The sequence below is a fragment of the Oncorhynchus mykiss genome, chromosome 17 (assembly GCF_057628025.1).
Source record: "Oncorhynchus mykiss isolate SJ-2025 chromosome 17, ASM5762802v1, whole genome shotgun sequence".
NCBI classification, from domain to species: domain Eukaryota; kingdom Metazoa; phylum Chordata; class Actinopteri; order Salmoniformes; family Salmonidae; genus Oncorhynchus; species Oncorhynchus mykiss.
The window spans coordinates 2,878,360-2,900,121 of NC_143038.1; the positions used below are offsets into that span (position 1 = coordinate 2,878,360).

Below are 21,762 nucleotides of genomic sequence, written 5' to 3' on the forward strand. Positions count from 1 at the left end.
TGACCTTTGTCTCTCCTCACCCATTTTTTGCAATGAATCACTGCAGCTGCGCAACACTTAAATGGGTCCCCCTCTCTTCCCGTGAGTGTCTGTGACTAAAGCCATGAATCCTCTCTTTGTGTTCCATTTGCAGAATTGCCCATTTCTTGCCCTCTCTCTTTTTATTTGGGAAGGGGGTTGAGGTTGGCTTCGGCGGCGATAGTGGTGAGGGTGGAAGTTTGGTGGGGGGGGGGACTTGTTGGACCGCATTCCTGTGCAGCTGTGGAGGCTGGTGGAGGTTGGGGCGGGGGTTTTAGAGAGAGCAGGATCATCATTGCATTTGCAAGGCATCATGAATGGCCTATTGTTCGTCCCTGGGTCCGTATCCACACTGGCCCGAGTTACCTCAATTGTGATGGAGGGATGGAGAGAGAGAGAGAGAGAGAGATGGAGAGATGGAACTCGAAAACAAGATATCAAGAAAATGAGAGAACGAAAGAACGAGAGAAAGAAGAGAAAGAGAGATGGGGAAAGATGGGTAGAGTGAGACCACTAGAGAGAGAGATGGAATTATGGGACTGAGTCATTAGCAGGAGGTTGAAAATTATGGTATTAAAATAATGTGAAGGTGGACAATGGCGTCTGTGACTGGCTGGCAGTGGCCCCTCAGTCATAGTGTCAGCACCGGGCTAGTCATGGCATTTTTACACACAGACGTGTAGGATGTTGACTACTTATTTAGCTTAACCATTCTTCAAATCAAATCAAATTGATTTATATAGCCCTTTGTACATCAGCTGATGTCTCAAAGTGCTGTACAGAAACCCAGCCTAAAACCCCAAACAGCAAGCAATGCAGGTGTAGAAGCACGGTGGCTAGGAAAAACTCCCTAGAAAGGCCAAAACCTAGGAAGAAACCTAGAGAGGAACCAGGCTATGAGGGGTGGCCAGTCCTCTTCTGGCTGTGACGGGCGGAGATTATAACAGAACATGGCCAAGATGTTCAAATGTTGATAAATGACCAGCATGGTCTAATAATAATAATTACAGTAGTTGTCGAGGGTGCAGCAAGTCAGCACCTCAGGAGTAAATGTCCGTTGGCTTTTCATAGCCGATCATTAAGAGTATCTCTACCTCTCCTGTTGTCTCTAGAGAGTTGAAAACAGCATGTCTGGGACAGGTAGCACGTCCGGTGAACAGGTCAGGATTCCATAGCCGCAGGCAGAACAGTTGAAACTGGAGCAGCAGCACGGCCAGGTGGACTGGGGACAGCAATGAGTCCTCATGCCAGGTAGTCCTGAGGCATGGTCCTAGGGCTCAGGTCCTCCAGGAGAGAGAGAGAAAGAAAGAGAGAAAGAGTTAGAGAGAGCATACTTAAATTCACACAGGACACCGGATAAGACGGGAGAAGTACTCCAGATATAACAGACTGACCCTAGCCCCCCGACATAAACTACTGCAGCATAAATACTGGAGGTTGAGACAGGAGGGGTCAGGAGACACTGTGGCCCCATCCAATGATACCTCCGGACAGGGCCAAACAGGAAGGATATAACCCCACCCACTTTGCCAAAGCACAGCCCCCACACCACTAGAGGGATATCTTCAACCACCAACTTACCATCCTGAGACGAGGCCGAGTATAGCCCACAAAGATCTCCGCCACGGCACAGCCCAAAGGGGGTTGTATCTCTCGGTGTACAATGTATCTCTCAGTGTTGCTACATCTGAAATGATTAATAATCAAAGATATCCCAATTACCAACAAGGAAGGAATTGTGTTTCATGTTTTATCATAATATTGTAGTCTGAGCACTTAAAGCAGCAATCAGCAATTGAAATAATAACAAAGCGATCTCGCTTTCAGTAAAAATCGGAGGGATGGGGCTGGAGAAATGTAACCACTGTCAAATTCATAGACACTGGTATCTGTTACAGCAGCAAACGGGGGACCAACCCCATATTAATGCCCATGATTTTGGAATGAGATGTTCGACGAGCATAATAATAACCTCTGAGGTCTCCCTCAATCAGCAGTGATCCAATTAACCAATTAGGGCTTATAGTAGTGGTGGTATGAGAGGTTGCAGACAGCACCACTTTCAGCCCCAGGCCTCCCCCTACCTTTCCCCCTCTCATTCAGACTGTGCTGAGTTCGGGTGTCATGTGGTTTTGGGTGGAGGGGGGCATCATTAGACCAATATCCACCTGTATGGTTGCCCAGGACTGCTGTGGATTCCTGTGTTATTGAGCAAAGGAGTTTGACGCATATGTAGTTATGTTGTCTATATAGACCATGGTAAGTAGACTTGCTTGTGAGAGCCAGAACGGCTCATAGGAGCAGGAGCTGATCTTCTGTTTCTGTAGTGTGAGGCAGCTTGATGTGCCAGTAACCCCCCTGGACAGGACGCTGGTCTATCACAGGGCCTTACCCCCAATCCATCTCCTTAATGCTGAGTGGCAAGCAGAGGCGCATCGGGTCCCATTTTTTACAGCCTTTGGTATGACTCAGCCGGTGATCGAACTCCCAACCTTGCAATCTCAGGGCAGACGTTCTAACCACAAGGTGTTGGTGCAGATGCACTTTTTCTGTCACATTTAATTGAACCAGGAAGTCCTATTGAGTTCAGAAGACCTCCTTCCCAAGAGAGACCTGGCTGTGTAGCTATGGATACAGAGGGAAAGATCCAGCAGACTACTCACTTGCAAAACATAGTTTACTTCTCTGGAAAATGTCTTTCTGATGCTGATCAGAGGGGTAAAAGGAAGATGCATGGGAAAATCAATGGGAAATTGGCCTGAGGGACGAGAGAGGAGAGAAGAGACTAGTCACTTTCCAATCATGAGTTTTTCTCAGAACATTTAATTAAGCTGAGCGAACAGCAGAGGGCCTGAGGGCCTGAGGCAGCCACTGAGATGCCCGAATGAAAGACTCTGTTGTTGGCGGAGAGGAGGAAGACATGAAAGGGGGAAGAAAGAGAGGAAAGGAAAAAGAAATAGGGGGATTTTCAGTATTCTTCATACGTGGCGTCAATGTTTTTCTCAGCAAACATAAACAGTCTTGTATATTCACGCACCGAGACAATAACGGATGATCTGCATGTGGTTACAGCAGCACGCATTGATACATGTGATATCCACAGGTGTTCCTCACAGGCTAGACACCTCACCTGATCTCAGAGCCTCAAATAGACAAATAGACAGACAGACAGACAGACAGACAGACAGACAGACACAAAAGCACACACGCACACAGACACACACACACACACACACACACACACACACACACACACACACACACACACACACACACACACACACACACTTACCCCCACCCCCCCCACACACACAGCCTGTGGTGGTTCTCAGTGGTGTAGCCAGCGTGGGCAGCCCAGTGTAACACAATGCCTCTCTGTCCTCCAACGAATGGTTCACAGCTCCACAACACACAACAGGTCATTATGGGCCCTAGGACCCCCAACCCTCCACCACTTAGTCCCCAATACTGTCCCCTACTGAGCACACACACTAGCCCCTATTCCCTAACACTAGCCCCACTGCCCCACACAGCCCCACACAGCCCCTCACAACCTCAGGGCAGAAACCAACAGCAGCAGAGGAGGTCTACAAAGCATTAAAGCAGCCCCCTGCCAGACAGCCCAGATCCTAGATCCTCTAGTCAGCCATTATGACTGACGGAGTCTGGAGAAAGGTCACCAAAGGTCACCCAGCTGGTCGTTTTTATGGATGTTGATGACAAGGGGGTGTGACACAGTGGCTAATTAACCGACATCAGTAGAGAGGGAGGGAGGGAGGGAGGGAGGGAGGGAGGGAGGGAGGGAGGGAGGGAGGGAGGGAGGGAGGGAGGGAGGGAGGGAGGGAGGGAGGGAGGACAGAGAGATAGCGTATGAGATGGGGAAAAGGCTCGTTTGAACTGACAGTAGTAGAGGAAGGAGAGAATGATGGAAGGATGAGAAGGAGAGAGAGATAGAGATGGGGAAGTGGCCTGTTAGAGCAGGAGAACACATTTAATACAATTAAAGATGGGAATGATTTGATTACAGGAGAGGAAGATGTTGGGGAGACATATGACATTGCTGGAGTTTCCCCTGTCGGAGCTCCGCAACACCGACTGCTGAAGACGTGTAGAAGAATTGTTTCGTTTTTGCTCTTGAAAATAGAGTTTAAAAAGTTATAGCTTTTGCTTATAGTTACCTCACCACATCAAGAGATTAAATGAAGAGTTTATTTCCAAAACATATATATATATTTCACATTTGCGTTTTTTAACCAGTGATTGCTTATGGGTTTGATGTGTGTGTCTTCAAAATGCTATACTGTAAGTCCATTGTTTAGCTTGAATGGTCCTATCCTGTATATTTGTCTGTGATATGTGGTTGTCTCACCGAGCTATCTTATAATGAATGCACTTACTGTAAGTCACTCTGGATAAGAGCATCTGCTAAATGACAGATCTCCTATTACTGTATTGCATTTTATTTAATTTTTTATATAAACATTGATTTTATAAATGTATAATTTGTACAGTACTCTATAAAAAATGTAGTTATTTGTTACATTTGACTGTGTAAAACCTAGCAGTACTACTTATTCCTCTGAGAATGAGGCGGCTATATAGCATTTTGTCTCTCTGAAACGAAGCCATCAAGTGTTAGATTTTAAACAAATACATGTCTGTCATTGAACAACCCCATGACATGATTAGACAGTGAAAAAACACACCAATCTCTTTCAGAATATCTTTAAACAATAAAAGTTGATTTACTAACATTTCTGAAAATGGATATTGTTTTGGAATGAAATTCTTCATATACAGAAAATAAAGGGTTCCGGTGAGCCTTAGCACTTCAGAAAATAAAGGTTTTGTGACTAGTCGTCTTTAAAAAAATTGTTATGGTTGACTGATAATTTACCACATGAGGGAGCTGGTATACCATACTCTCTCTTCCGTTGGTCTGTTGTGGTGGAGCAGTCTTCACTGCCCCCTAGTGGTGAACTGGGTAAGTACAGTAATCGACTGTGTTGTGTTAGCAAGCTGTTCCTCCTCTCCTCTCCTCTCCTCTCCTCTCCTCTCCTCTCCTCTCCTCTCCTCTCCTCTCCTCTCCTCTCCTCTCCTCTATTCTCCTCTCCTCTCCTCTCCTCTCCTCTCCTCTCCTCTCCTCTCCTCTCCTCTCCTCTCCCCTCTCTCTCTATCTCTCCCTCCCCACTGCCCCTCGGCCTAGTATGTCCTTCTCCAGTCTGTATCTATTTCTATTTCTATCTAAGCCTCTCTCCCTCACTCTCTGGGACGTTTTAAAAAACAACTTGCCAAATAAAAACTCTCTGTACTGAGCTATTTGAGTACGACACAGATTTGGGGTAATACCCCAGTTTTGGATTAGAAAGAGAGAATGGTAAGAAAGACAGGTGTGTGTATGGAATTACCTCTGAGTCACTGAGCTAGAGAACAACAACCCCCTGCCTTCACATTACACACACACACACACTTCCCCAAACCAGGCCAACCAATGAGCAGTCAGAAACAGGTGGACATCAACATGGGGTCAGTTTGACCTTTGACCTTTGTGACTGATGGGAAAAAATTGTGTGAGAACAGAGCAGAGTGTGTCAACCAGAACAGCTACTGCTGCTTGTTTATTATTATTATTACTAGACATTTATTCATTCATACAAAACAGCAATTAAAATATTTCATTTTTATTTTTAGATATTCCTTTTGATAAAATACAGAATAAAGTGCTCTTTATTCTTTATCTGGAAAATACACGCTATTTCCAACTCAGTTTCTGTTCAGATTCATTGTTTTTCCATCATTTATTTTCCGTCATAAAATATTTACTAATTTTGGAATACATAGCTCATGTATCAAACATTAACAGTAATATACCTTAAGCAGGAAGACAAAATTACCATGGTTTCTAATAGGTCTGTGATGTTACCAGTATCGCAATATTCATTGGAAACACAAAGCAGACCAAACTCTTTGGTTCTTAAAAAAATGTATGTAAATTATTGGGTGCTATAGCTTGGATAATAAATAAATGTGACTCTGAATGACAACATAATGATGTTTGTTTCCAACATTACGGATGTTTTCCTGAAGAAGTTAAATCCGCGTCATGCTTTGTTTCCTTGACACAATATTAACGAGTATCGTGATATTGGTATCATCCCGGCCCTAGTTTCTAAGCATGAAAAATGATTTATTTACAAACAGAAAATACTTTTTAATACCACATCAACTTAATTTGTGGTTTTGAAAGTATTAATGACTCATGACAGCTATCTGTAAATGAAAAAAAACTGTACCAAGATTTGGTTGAATGGAACCAAAAGTCACTTCACAAAGAATATTATTCCAGAGAATATATACAACTGAATATTGAATACAATAAGAATGAATTTAAGTCTTACGCTATAAAATACAAATTTAGACTCATGTACTGAACACAACTATGTTTAAAAACAAAAAGAAACTCAAGAGAATAATAAAGTCATTCAACCTTCCTTCTTCGCTGTGCTGCAGAATTCTTTCCTTCTCTCTGTGAGGACTTTGGTTGGATACACAAAAAAGCAGAGGAACTGTACCAAGGGCACATCGTTCATTCGGGACACGAGACACGAGAGTCTTCTATGACTGATTCACACTACAGGGCCGACCCAAACCACAATGTGCTGGCTTCAGGGCTGTACAATTAAAAAACTCTAAAATGCTATTTGGAGAAGAGCAAAAAAAAAACACGACCTAAGCCATTATTACTATGGTTTCTGATGCTTCATTCACCTCAGTCGATCTACAAATGCATCGCCTAGCTACACAAGTAGCTCAGCACCAGGATTAAAAACTATAATTTAGGTACTGAGGGAATCTGTTAGCAGAAAGTATTTTATTAACAAATGGTAAAGCATTAAAAAAAAGTTTTGAAATGTTCCTGCAATTCTACACATTTTGACGTGACTTATGGTTAATATGATGTCTGAGTGAGAGTGACTAACAAAATCAATGGGGGAACCCTGGAGGTCAGTCATTTGGTCATGATTACTACAAGTTCAGTCTAGACTAACTAGACTAATTCACCTATTTTAATGTTATTTTTAACGACATGGGCTAAATTAGTGACTGTCAGTGAGTGACAGAGAAAAACTGGGGCAGCCAAGTTTCAAAATCGCACCTTGTGTATTCTACTAATCTAACTCTCAACAGCAAGTTGAGACCCCAAATGAGTTCCCCAAAAATACATATATATATATATTTTTTTTTTAATTAACTAGGTCTGGACCTCAGTGTCCTCATATGTAGCTACGGCCCGGGCTGGCTTGGATATTTTCCTCTCACAATATCCTTTCTAGCACAGTTCCAGCAACTACAGTGGATGCGTAACCAGGCCAGCCCAGGATTGTCTTGTCTCAGTTTGACTCGATAGCGTGAATCAGTCACTACACTCCTGATTCCCTCCTGAAGCCCAGCGCATCAAGAGCTATACCCGGCTGCAGCCTGTCAATCTGATTGTCCATGTCCAGCACACACAGCATGTTCATGTCCACCGCTACCTGGTCCTGAAATCTCTCCTGGAAGATGTCTAGTTGTACGTCCCTCTCCTCCCCCTCCCCGTCGTCCCTCCCCCCCAGCATCACACCCATCTCCCCTACCTCCTCCCCCTCCTCCTCCCCGCAGCACAGGGCCACCTCGTTCTCGTAGCAGAAGGCGCTGGGGGAGTGTGGAGGCAAGAGGTGGAGGCCGGAGGACTTGGGACCGAGAGGGGACACTGACCGGGTAGAACTAGAGCCGGAGGCAGACGAGGGGGAGCGGGATCGGCCCGTCATCTCCCGGAGCTCCCTGGCGCTGCAGTGCGGAGTAGCTGGCACCTCGTAGGTCTTGTGGAAGCGGGAGTAGTCTACCTGGTAGCGGTGCTCCTTCTCGAAGACCACAGGCTCGAAGCGATGGCCCCACAGGATCTCCCTGGCCAGGTAGGAGGAGCGGGCCTGGGTGGTCATGGCCGTGGCCTCCACCATCCCCTCCAGTATCACCACGATCTCAAAGTCCTCTGTCGTCAGGTCGGCGCTGCTCATGCAGTACAGCGGGCTGTTCTCGTTGATCTCGTGGACCACGACCAGTGGAGACACTAGGAAGAGGCGGTCCAGGCCCTCGTCGTAGCCCACGTCGATGTCCGTCTGCTCCATGGGGAGGTACTCGCCTTCGGCAGTGACGTGCGGCCGGATGAGCTGCGCCCGGACGTGAGCCTCCACGATGTGGCTTTTCCTCATGTTCCCCAGGCGAAACATCAGGCACAGCTTCCCGTCCCGCATGGAGATTACCGCGTGGTGCGAGAACAGCAAGGTCTGCGCCCGCTTCTTAGGTCGAACCATCTTGGCCATGATGGTTCCGATCATGAAGGAGTCGATGATACAGCCCACAATGGACTGGACCACCACCGTAGCCACCGCTGCCGGACACTCCTCGGTGACGCAGCGGAACCCATACCCAATGGTGGTCTGGGTCTCTATGGAGAAGAGAAACGCCCCTACGAAGCCTTGGACGTGTAGGATGCAGGGCTTCCACTCCACCCCTCCTCCCTCCAAGCCGGCCAGAGGCCCCTCTCCCAGGCCGGGTCGAAGGTCGAAGTCCCCATGGGCCAGGGCCACTCCCCAGAAGACCACCCCGAAGAGGAACCAGGAGAGCAGGAAGGTAGAGGTGAAGAGGAGCAGCATGTAACGCCAGCGGATGTCCACGCAGGTGGTAAATATGTCGGCCAGATAGTGTTTCGTCTTGTCTTCCATGTTGTGGAAAACCACGTTGCACTGGCCGTTCTTCTTCACGAAGCGGCTCCGGACATGGTTGGGCCCCGTCGTGGAGATTTGGCGGCCGTTGTGGACAGGCTCTGTTGCTCGCAGGGCTAGCGAGCTGCCGCCTCCTCCTCCTTCTGAACCTCCTCCTCCTCCACCACCACCACCTCCTCCGCCCCCCATACCCCTCCCAGTCATATTGTGGTGCATCAGGGGACCATGGCCATTGTGGAGGCCCAAGGTGGAGATCTTGAAGTGGTCTTCATCGGTGGCTACAATGCTGTATCTGATGTGAAACAAAAACCCAAACAAAACACATGAGTTTAGAGAGGAGGGCGAAGGAGACATGGCAGGTTTAAGAGTTAAAGGCCCAGTGCAGTCAAAAACATGATTTCCCTGTGTTTTATAGTCCAAGAATAGACAACAAGGACAGGCGTTTAGAGGCAGGAAAAGGGGGAGAAAAGGAGCTGATTGTCCTATTCCTCGGTCCTACCTGTTGACTCGCACCGCTCCCATGGCACCAGTGATCATCAGGCTGTGTCTGTGTGGGCAGTAATCAGGGCCGCGGTGGCCAGTGCCAACCATTAAAAGAGACCAGCTTGGTAGGAGGCTGTGGGCAGAGGGGCAGGAGGACAACAGCCTCAGGTCTAAGGACCCCTTGGAGATATCAGCGTTGCCTCCTTCTGATGCATTTCCTGGAATGACAGCAAATCAGAGAACAGTATGAATTTTTAAGGTCATTCAGAATCACAGCACCCAATGCACAGTATTCCCACATCTACACATGTCATGCAGGAGGAGGGTGGGATGGTCAACTCTCTTCATGCGTGAAGAAAAACAGACAAATATTCATCATGATGGTTATAGATTGAGTCCCTCGTAGCCGGTCGCCCGAGGCCCCTTTATGTCAGCATGGGGTGGAACACACTAACAGACATAGGAGGGGCCAAAGGTCTGAAAGAGAGGGGAATCTGTGCTGAACTACTGTTAAGGGAACAATTGATCTGGTGTTTGGCTTGATGACAGGGTTAGAGGCCGGGTGACGTAGTGGGTTAGAGCTAGTACCCATTATGTGATCGCTAGACTATCAGGGTGACCAAGGGAAAGCGTTGCATAACAGCCGTAACAGGTTTGTAGCTGCACGCTATAGAACAGCAGCACTGGATGGTTTGAAGGGAGGTGTGGAGTTAGCTATGTGTAGAAAAATAGTGGCAGTAGCTTACTAAGGCGCTGTGACATCACTGCTGGGTCAACGAAACTGACTCGTCGACACACGTCAGCACGGAGTTATTAAAACACAGACTATTAAAACACGCGCGCACACACACACACACACACACACACACACAGAGTCCACAGACTGACAGGATTTAGCAGGGTTGTTTTTTACCTTTGCGTGACAGTCTATGGCAATTTTCTTCCCTCCCAAATACACACACACACACACACACAGCAGATGGACAGATGTTGCTCCTGCCGTGTGCTTATTGGCCGGATTGAGGATCCAGGATCCTTCCCAACTTAAATCCTCAGTAAGAGGCTGGGATAGATTACGTCAGCATTGTTACATATCAACCACTGTAGCAGCTGGACCAAAGGGGCTGAGAAAGGAAGAAAGAAAGAAAGAGAGAGAGAGAGCGAGAGAGAGAGAGAGAGAGAGAGAGAGAGAGAGAGAGAGAGAGATCCAGGGGGCTGACATGACATTATTGACATCATCACACCAGTTCCACTGTATCTTAAGGAGTGTTTAGTGTACACAGTGTTAACCAGGGTCACACGTATCAAGTCTTTCCATACCACTTCCCGAGGATCCTGGGAGTTTGATTGGACAAGAATGTGTATCTGAGTTAGGTTGGAGGAGAAGAATAATGCATATGAATGGAAGACTGTGACAGCTTGAGTTTCTCAGTTTGAGAGTCTATGGGATAATGCCAGATCATAACGAATCCATCGCTACAGACTGAGGAAACAGTAGTCTTTTCGAGTCAACCTGATTCCCATTGAGACGTGAAAATCCTAATGTAGCCATACTGTTAACCATATCAGCATCTTCAACATCGGAGGCTTCCAAGACATTTGATGTACTACAGATCTAGGACATTTTGTAGAATATACAGTACTAGTCAGTACTAGTCACACCTACTCATTCAAGGTTGTTTCTTTATTTTTACTATTTTCTACATTGTAGAATAATAGTGAAGACATAAACTATGAAATAACACATATGGAATGTTAAACAAATCTAAATATATTTTATATTTGAGATTCTTCAAAGTAGCCATCCTTTGCCTTGATGACAGCTTTGCACACTTGACATTCTCTCAACCAGCTTCACCTGGAATGCTTTTCCAACAGTCTTGAAGGAGTTCCCACATATGCTGATCACTTGTTGGCTGCTTTTCCTTCACTCTGTGGTCCAACTCATCCCAAACCATCTCAATTGGGTTGAGGTCGGGTGATTGTGGAGGCCAGGTTATCTGATGCAGCACTCCATCACTCTCATTCTCAGTCAAATAGCCCTTACACAACCTGGATGTGTGTTGGGTCCTTGTCCTGTTGAAAAACAAATGATTGTCCTGCTAAGCGCAAACCAGATGAGATGGCGTATCACTGCAGAATTCTGTGGTAGCCATGCTGGTTAAGTGTGCCTTGAATTCTAAATAAATCACTGACAGTGTCACCAGCAAAGCACCATCACATCATCACACCTCCTCCTCCGTGCTTCACGGTGGGAACCACACATGCGGAGATCATCCACTCACCTACTCTGTGTCTCAAAAAGATACGGCGGTTGGAACCAAAAATCTCAAATTTGGTCTCATCGGACTAAAGGACAGGTTTCCACCGGTCTAATGTCCATTGCTCGTGTTTCTTGGCCCAAGCAAGTCTCTTTTTCCTTTTTCTTATTGGTGTCCTTTAGTAGGGGTTTCTTTGCAGCAACCATAAAAGCCTGATACACGCAGTCTCCTCTGAACAGTTGATGTTGAGATGTGTCTGTTACTTTAACTCTGTGAATTATTTATTTGGACTGCAATTTCTGAGGCTGGTAACTCTAATGAACTTATTCTCTGCAGCAGAGGTAACTCTGGGTCTTCCTTTCCTGTGGCGGTCCTCATGAGAGCCAGTTTCATCATAGCGCTTGATGGTTTTTGTGACTGCACTTGAAGAAACTTTAAAAGTTCTTGAAATTTTCCGTATTGACTGACCTTCATGTCATAAACTAATCTTGGATTTTCATTTCTCTTTGCTTATTTGAGCTGTTCTTGCCATAATATGGACTTGGTATTTTACCAAATATATTCTGTATACCACCCCTACCTTGTCACAACACAACTGATTGTGCTCAAACACATTAAGAAAATTCCACAAATGAACTTTTAACCAGGCACTGTCACGTTCTGACCTTAGTTCTTTTATTATGTCTTTGTTTTAGTATGGTCAGGGCGTGAGTTGGGTGGGTTGTCTATGTTCCTTTTTCTGTTTTAGGATGTCTGTGTTTGGCCTGGTATGGTTCTCAATCAGAGGCAGCGTTTATCGTTGTCCCTGATTGAGAACCATATTTAGGTAGCCTGTTTTCTATTGTGTTTCGTGGGTGATTATTTTCTGTCTTTGTGTATGTTACCAGACAGGACTGTTTCGTTTCGTGTCATTCTCGTTTTATCGTTTTGTTGTTTTGTTTGAGTATTCATTTTCATTAAAAGGCATAATGAATACTTACCACGCTGCACCTTGGTCCTCCTCTCTTTCTCCCACAGACGAACGTTACAGGCACACCTGTTAATGGAAATGTATTCCAGGTGACTACCTCATGAAGCTGGTTGAGAGAATGCCAAGTGTGCAAAGCTGTCATTAAGGCAAAGGGTGGCTACTTTGAAGAATCTCAAATATAAAATATATTTTGATTTGTTTAACACTTTTTTGGTTACTACATGATTCCATATGTGTTATTTCATAGTTTTGATGTCTTCACTATTATTCTACAATGTTGAAAATAGTAAAAAATAAAGAAAAACCCTTGAATGAGTAGTTGTGTCCAAACTTTTGACTGGTACTGTATATAGAGAGTAGGAAGAAAATGGCACCCTATTCTCTACATAGTGCCCTACTTTTGACCACATCTCATATGGCTCTGGTCAAAAGTAGTGCACTATATAGGGAATAGGGTGTCACTTAGGACGCAACCAGAGACAGTCAGGAACCACTAGTCCCTGAGGGAGAGCAGGAGTAATTAAATGTTGATGATAGTTATTAGCCGTTTCCATAGGAACCTCTTTCCCCTCCTCGACGCTCTGATTTGCCGTGTCGAGCGGGGATGATTTAGCATGAGGCACCGCCGCCGAGGTGAAGCCAGAGGGTAGAGACACCAGAGGTGTAAGTGCTCTCCTGAGTGACTGAGTCACATACAGGACTGATTCACTTTAATGTGGGTAAAACTGAATCACACAGAACAGAGACAAACACCCAGATGTTTCAGCGCATTTACATTTTGGCAGGCGCTCTCATCCAGAGTGATTTAAAGTAGTGAATACATACATTTTCATACTGGTCCCCCGTGGGAATAGAACCCACAGCGCCACAAGCGCCATGCTCTACCAACTGAGCACCCCAACCATAACCTACTCCACACCATAACCTACTCCACACCATAACCTACTCCACACCATAACCTACTCCACACCATAACCTACTCCACACCATAACCTACTCCACACCATAACCTACTCCACACCATAACCTACTCCACACCATAACCTACTCCACACCATAACCTACTCCACAACAGAACTCTACACAACACAAAACATTTAGGGCCTGAAATTGTCAATGCAGCTCAGATATGCCTTGAATCCGGAAACACTTAATCCCAGGGGAAATTAATATGAATGGATGAAAGTGTGTGTGTGTGTGTGTGTGTGTGTGTGTGTGTGTGTGTGTGTGTGTGTGTGTGTGTGTGTGTGTGTGTGTGTGTGTGTGTGTGAGCGAGCGCGCCCTCGTGTGTGTGTATGCATGTATGTTGGCGTTTGCATGTGCGTGTGTCGTAATCTCCTAATCCAAACTGTGATATGAAAGGTGGATGCAGTCAAACGACCTAGTTTAAATGTTCTTCTTTAATCTGATAATGACATTAAAAGGGGAGAAAGAAAGGAAAAAGAAAGTGAAGTATTTAGGTGACAGCACAGGGCAGGGCATCCGCTTGTCAGGGATGGATGGATGAAGGGAAGAAAGAACAGGGGGTATAGAGATTATGACATCAGAGGATGGGGTGTTACTTTTGATCCGGTTTAGCGGTGATTGGTGGCGTTGTGGCGTCGTCATCACTGAATGAAGCATTGTTATACATGATTATGGCAGACGTTATTGTAGGCAAGTAATAGGAAGGGGGGAAAGTTATGTCCGTCTTTTTTGAATGGCTTTGATGGGAGCTCTATGAACACAGTATCTCATTCAAATATGCACGATCTGCAGGTCTGTCACGAATGCACATGATTGTGTAAAAAAAACATGTCCTTCCCATATCTATGAAAAAATATGGGATGACGAGATATCCCATTCTTTGAATAGCCAATGATAAACTAAAATTATACTTTTTTTTATAACACAGTGCAGGGTAGGCCTACGCACTTGTTAAACTATATCAAAGTTGATGCTGACGTGTAGAGCTGTCCAGTGCTGAAATCTATTCCCGCGCATATAGGAAACAAGAATGTCTGAATATAGGAATTATATGTCCATATCTGATCTAATTTCGAGTTTTGCAAATCAAACCTCTCAGCATATTGAAACTGGCATGCCACATCGCCTACGGCCTAGTCAATAAAATATGTCACACAATTAGGATTTGCCTGCGCATCATTTACAGTTGATTGACATTATAGGCCAGAACAATGCGTTATGTTAGCGGATTCATTGATCATTTTACAGTGTTTGTCTGAAGGACGGTGAACAGCAGAAGACAAAACAGGTTTCACTGGGCTCTACAAAGCGAGGAGTTCATGTCGTGACATAATACTGGTGAAAACAGACAAGATTACTCTGCAGTTTATTTCGGGGCCTTAACTAGTGTATGAAGTGAGCTTCGTCGAAACGCTGCATGTTAAGAACAACAAAGACTCTTCGACTAGCCAACCTAAAAACCAACCAATCTAAAAGAAAAACAGGTCAAGTTCATGACAACTTGTCCTGTCAATGGAAAAGTGTTTTCGCCAATGAAAAAACTGTCAACGATTAGAATAAATACTCACCTTTAGAATGGCAATGTTGTTAGCTACTTGAAAAACAACGTTGACATCCTTTCCAAAATAAAAAATAAAACACATCCTTAATGTTCTGTCCTCTCTCTACGAATTCCTTTTTGCAGCCCGTTTCATTGTCTCATAACGTTCATTTTGAAACTTTTTGTCTTTGAATCCTAATGTTCTTCCAATGTTCTGTTTTATTGCTTCCTTGCATCCCACTCAACTGCTCGCATTCGTTCTCTCTGTTGGACTCGCACTTGACTCAATAAGCGCTCGAACCCTGTGTATGTGAAGTGCGCACGGCACATCTCTCTGTCCCTAGCTAGCTGTGGGTGGGAGAGAGAGGGCGGGCGGGAGGGATGGAGCGCTTGTCACTTTGATTATGTCCCCGTTTACGTGGAGTTGTGTTCCTGAGAGTGTAGGTGTGCGTCCCTATTATTTTCCGCCCGCGCCACAGATTTTTATTAGACTGGCCTCCGGAGAAGAAAACAGGTTGCTATGCATTGCTCGGATTTTCAGTGAATTTAGATCAGTGTTAGGCTGTACATGCGAGCTGCCTGTCTTTGTGCGAGTTTGAAGCTGCATTATTGAAATGTGAATAGATTTATAGAAATAGGCCTAATAAAAAAGTTAATGACAGGAAGATGGTTGATTAAATATCCCTTTTGTTGACAACTACAGTATGTAATGTTAGAGTGCTTCATTTGATCACTCTTTTGTGGCTGGGAATTTTCTTGCACCGCAGGAAATCCAGATGAGCTTCGTGATTTACATAAATCCACTGAACACCCACACTAACACACTGTTATATTAACAGTATTGCACTTTTCATGTAGCCTACTTTTAGCCAGCTAATGTCCTAACCACCGATCCAACAACATTATGGACTCAACGTTCAAATCCCGTTGCTGCAGGATTATTTTGTTGCGACATAATTGGTCAAATTATGATTCTACATATATACGTAACAAACCAACTGAAGAGGGGGTGTGGGGTAAGAAACCAAGTCTCCCTAGTAACCTAGTGTGAACAGGCAGTTGAAATCGGATCCCAGTGTTGCATTGTGGAGCTGTCCAGAGCAGAGGTGCTGAAAACTACTAAAACGGAAAACGGATACTCCTCGAACTACCACCACCCTACCGTGGCCTGGCTGGCTGTCACATACATTTAGCCTCCAGACAAGTCTCAGCACCCGGCTAACAATCACCACCTCATTTGCTTTGTCATTGATTAGAGCAATATTTTACCACAGGGAGACTACTGAACTAGCGATGGAGACCTGCGGAACTTTCTCCTAGCTGCAATAAGTTCATCCAACTTTCTAATTTCCATCTAAGACACTACTGTTCATAGTTTAATTTATAATGAATAGTTGTATTGGCATCAGCAATGTCTCTTTTTTGCAGGGAAATATAGTTATAGTATTTCAGACAGACCACAAATATATGCAACTAGATCGTTTCTATGGATACCTTTCTTATTTTCTCTCTCTCTCTCTCTCTCTTACTTGTCTCAAGCAAACATTTATCTAAAATTATACAGTTGAACCAATTTATTTTTAAAACCCAAGTTCTCTTCAGCCAGACGTGGTGGTTGTTCAATGTACCGAGAGAGAGGGATAAAGAAAGACAGACAGAACGACAGACAGACAGACAGACAGACAGACAGACAGACAGATAGATAGATAGATAGATAGATAGATAGATAGATAGATAGATAGATAGATAGATGGAGAGAAATGTGGGAGACAGAGAGAGGAAGAGAGAGAAAGAGAACGAGAGAGAGATGGAGAGCGAGACTGAAAAACGGGGTGAATCAACAGTGTAGGTCAAGGTCAAGAGGGATTAGAGGCTCTATTCAATCTGTATTGCTGAACCGTTACAGATTGTGTGATATAAATGTAAAGGCAATTTCCTATTGAGCTGACATATTCAGCTTTTACTGTGAATGCAGGCTCAGCTAATGCGAGACAATTATGCTGCGAGTCAGTGCGAGTCAACCAAGCTGCGAGTCAACCACACTATAACACTGAACTTCTGCGATAAGGATTGAATAGAGCCCTAAATGGGGTGCGAGTGGGGAAGAAATGTGTGGGTGGGTTTAGATTCTAGAAGATAGAGGAACAAGGATGCTGCAGCTAATGACAAGAGGGGAGTTATCTTGCTGTTTGTTTACCGTTGTTTTGAGTGGGAGTAGTTAGGCCTAAATAAATGTGGAAAGAAGCAAGGGAATGTTACAGTAGGGATACAGTAGGTGTATTTTGATTTGTTGATCGAATCCAGGTATTTCTACTCTACTGTACCATACCCTACCCAACTCTGTATTCTACTCTACTCTACTATACCCTACCCAACTCTGTATTCTACTCTACTCTACCATACCCTACCCAACTCTGTATTCTACTCTACTCTACCATACCCTACCCAACTCTGTATTCTGCACTACTCTACCATACCCTACCCAACTCTGTATTCTACACTACTCTACCATACCCTACCCAACTCTGTATTCTACTCTACTCTACCATACCCTACCCAACTCTGTATTCTACTCTACTCTACCATACCCTACCCAACTCTGTATTCTACTCTACTCTACCATACCCTACCCAACTCTGTATTCTGCACTACTCTACTCTACCATACCCAACTCTGTATTCTACTCTACTCTACCATACCCTACCCAACTCTGTATTCTGCACTACTCCACTCTACCATACCCTACCCAACTCTGTATTCTGCACTACTCTATTCTACTCTACTCTATGATATTCTGACTGAAACAAAGAGATGGGAAGATCGGAGACTGCTTCCATTACACCTGCCCCACTGACAGAAATGAAATGACCATCTCTGTGTCTGTGTATTAATAACCATAATCTGTCTGAATGAGGCTGACTGGAGTAAGATATCACATAAGATATTAACTCTTTTTCATATGCACACCTTGCTCAAGGCATCAAACCACTGCTCCTGCATATCTCTCTCTCTCTCTCTCTCTCTCTCTCTCTCTCTCTCTCTCTCTTGCGCTCTCTCTCTCTCCCTCCATCCACCTTTCTCTCCTTCACCTCCATCTATTTCTCTATTTTCACCTGGACCTGCTTTTGGGAGATTTTTTTTAGGTCAGCAACATGAATAAAAATTTGACCTGCGGCCAAAATAATAAACAATATCCTTAAAAAACTGTATTAGTTTCATTATTAAATGTAAATGTAGTGTTTGAACTGACACGCTATTTTGTGTTTTCCTTCGACTCTGCTCCAGTCCTGATGACTCCCTCCCGTACGCGGTGAGAGCCAATTTACTTAGAAACAGGAGGCCGCCTCATTCCTCACAGCCAGCAGATCCAGGTCAATATGTTTTTAAGAAATGAGGCTGAAGAAAAGAGAGGGACAGAATGGCCAGTATTACTACACAAGGGTAATAATGACATAACTAAGTCTATATTGATTTCAAATTAGGAAGAAAGACAGACTAGAAATTGAAGGCAAGTGATGCTGCACGCAAAAGAAGATCAGGCATGCTAAATTAACTCCCTTTGAATTTAGAACAAACTGCAAAATGGGTACAGATCTCTGTGTGAAAATGAGGGGGAATGAGGCACTTGGTGGATAGCAGTTTTATATATATATATATAGTTCAAATACTGGGCACAGTGGGTACTCATGATGTAACCTCAGCGGGGATGTTAGTCCAAATCTATCTCACTAAGTTCAGAGCAATGCGAAGGGACATTTGGTGACCTGCAAAAGAGCTGTCTCTCAGATTTCTCCAGTGCTTCAAGAAACCAAGGCATTGAGGCGTGTGGGTTCCACTTGAGTTTAATAAAGGCAAAACACTGGTCCTCTGTGATTGGTCAGCTAGTCTAGGCCATTAGATGGGCAATGCAGTGCCATAACAGATGAGTATGTTTCAAATGCTCTCAGTTCGCTCAGTAGCACTGAATTGGTACTGGTCCATCCCTTTCAAGCTAGACTCAATATCAGCGCCACGAGGAAATATAATTAGCATAATAATACAAATCCTGACGAGACTGACGAGTTTCAGAAGAACGTTTTTTGTTTCTGGCCGTTTTGAGCTGTAATCGAACCCACAAATGCTGATGCCGCCAGATACTCAACTAATCTAAAGAAGGCCAGTTTTATTGCTTCTTTAATCAGGACCACAGTTTTCAGCTGTGCTAACATAATTGCATAAGGGTTTTCTAATGATCAATTAGCCTTTTAAAATAATAAACTTGGATTAGCTAACACAACGTGCCATTGGAACACAGGAGTGATGGTGGCTGATAATGGGCCTCTGTACGCCTATGTAGATATTCCATTAAAAATCTGCCGTTTCCAGCTACAATAGTCATTTACAACATGAACAATGTCTACACTGTATTTCTGATCAATTTGATGTTATTTTCATGGACAAAAAAATGTGCTTTTCTTTCAAAAACAAGTGTCCCCAAACTTTTGAATGGTAGTGTACATGTCGGTTGTTAAGCCCTAGGACATCCAAACACTTCACAAGACTCTGAAGGTAGCCCATACCAGTTGAATACATGAATGGAAGTATATATGGAAGTAGTTCAGTGCCAAAAGCATTTGTTAAATACGGGTAACAAACTAAGAATAACTTCCTGATCATTCTTATATTTCTCAGATATAGGACATACACTTTAAAACAAACCTCTTTTAGATTTGTTTCCATGTATTAGTCTGTTATTCAATGTATTTCTGTTGGCTGATAGCAGTAAGGCCAAATTCAATGTCTGTTCAAGTAATTTTTTCAATATATTTTTCTGATACAATGGGGCAAAAACGTATTTAGTCAGCCACCAATTGTGCAAGTTCTCCCACTTAAAAAAGATGAGAGAGGCCTGTCATTTTCATCATAGGTACACTTCAACTATGGCAGACAAAATGAGAAAAGAAATCCAGAAAATCACATTGCAGGATTTTTTATGAATTTATTTGCAAATTATGGTGGAAAATAAGTATTTGGTCAATAACAAAAGTTTATCTCAATACTTTGTTATATACCCTTTGTTGGCAATGACAGAGGTCAAACGTTTTCTGTAAGTCTTCACAAGGTTTTTTGGTATTTTGGCCCATTCCTCCATGCAGATCTCCTCTAGAGCAGTGTTGTTTTGGGGCTGTTGCTGGGCAACACAGACTTTCAACTCCCTCCAAAGATTTTCTATGGGGTTGAGATCTGGAGACTGGCTAGGCCACTCCAGGACCTTGAAATGCTTCTTACGAAGCCACTCCTTCGTTGCCCGAGCGGTGTGTTTGGGATCATTGTCATGCTGAAAGACCTAGCCACGTTTCATCTTCAATGCCCTTGCTGATGGAAGGAGGTTTTCACTCAAAATCTCACGATACATGGCCCCATTCATTCTTTCCTTTACACGGATCAGTCGTCCTGGTCCCTTTGCAGAAAAACAGCTCCAAAGCATGATGTTTCCATCCCCAAGCTTCACAGTAGGTATGGTGTTCTTTGGATTGCAACTCAGCATTCTTTGTCCTCCAAACACGACAAGTTTTTACCAAAAAGTTCTATTTTGGTTTCATCTGACCATATGACATTCTCCCAATCTTGTTCTGGATCATCCAAATGCTCTCTAGCAAACTTCAGACGGGCCTGGACATGTACTGGCTTAAGCAGGGGGACACGTCTGGCACTGCAGGATTTGAGTCCCTGGTGGCGTAGTGTGTTACTGATGGTAGGCTTTGTTACTTTGGTCCCAGCTCTCTGCAGGTCATTCACTAGGTCCCCCCGTGTGGTTCTGGGATTTTTGCTCACCGCTCTTGTGATCATTTTGACCCCACGGGGTGAGATCTTGCGTGGAGCCCCAGATCGAGGGAGATTATCAGTGGTCTTGTATGTCTTCCATTTCCTAATAATTGCTCCCACAGTTGATTTCTTCAAACCAAGCTGCTTACCTATTGCAGATTCAGTCTTCCCAGCCTGGTGCAGGTCTACAATTTTGTTTCTGGTGTCCTTTGACAGCTCTTTGGTCTTGGCCATAATGGAGTTTGGAGTGTGACTGTTGGAGGTTGTGGACAGGTGTCTTTTATACTGATAACAAGTTCAAACAGGTGCCATTAATACAGGTAACGAGTGGAGGACAGAGGAGCCTCTTAAAGAAGAAGTTACAGGTCTGTGAGAGCCAGAAATCTTGCTTGTTTGTAGGTGACCAAATACTTATTTTCCACCATAATTTGCAAATAAATTCATTTAAAATCCTACAATGCGATTTTCTGGATTTTTTTTCCTCATTGTGGCTGTCATAGTTGAAGTGTACCTATGATGAAAATTGCAGGCCTCTCTCATCTTTTCAAGTGGGAGAACTTGCACAATTGGTGGCTGGCTAAATACTTTTTTGCCCCACTGTACCTAAAGGGGTCCTAAAATTCCAAATCAAATAGCTAAATGATCCATGGTATGACCATGTTTAAACAATTCCATATGTTAGTGTCCCGGTCGTCATAAAGAGGAGACCAAGGCGCAGCGTGGTGAGCAAACATAACTCTTTCATAAAGAAAGAACACTGAACAGAACTAAACAGAACACACCGTGAAGCAATATGGCTAGTGCAGAACAGGTAACTAAACATAGAATAGCAACCCACAAAATAACCAAGGAATATAACTACCTAAATATGGTTCCCAATCAGAGACAACGATAAACAGCTGCCTGAACCAATCTAGGCAACCATAGACATATAAACACCTAGACTAGCAAACCCCT

The 21,762-nt window shown here is 44.1% G+C and overlaps 1 protein-coding gene across 1 annotated transcript; it reads right to left on the reverse strand.

The window, feature by feature from the left end:
- Positions 1-5,606: 5,606 nt before the first annotated feature.
- Positions 5,607-15,350, reverse strand: LOC110493440 (ATP-sensitive inward rectifier potassium channel 12-like). The gene is made up of 3 exons (XM_021567707.3): positions 15,029-15,350; positions 9,280-9,481; positions 5,607-9,072 (listed from the first exon to the last, which is right to left on the reverse strand). The coding sequence occupies exons 2-3, from the start codon at positions 9,369-9,371 to the stop codon at positions 7,440-7,442; spliced, it is 1,725 nt and encodes a 574-aa protein (XP_021423382.3). The 5' UTR covers positions 9,372-9,481; positions 15,029-15,350; the 3' UTR covers positions 5,607-7,439.
- Positions 15,351-21,762: the final 6,412 nt, after the last annotated feature.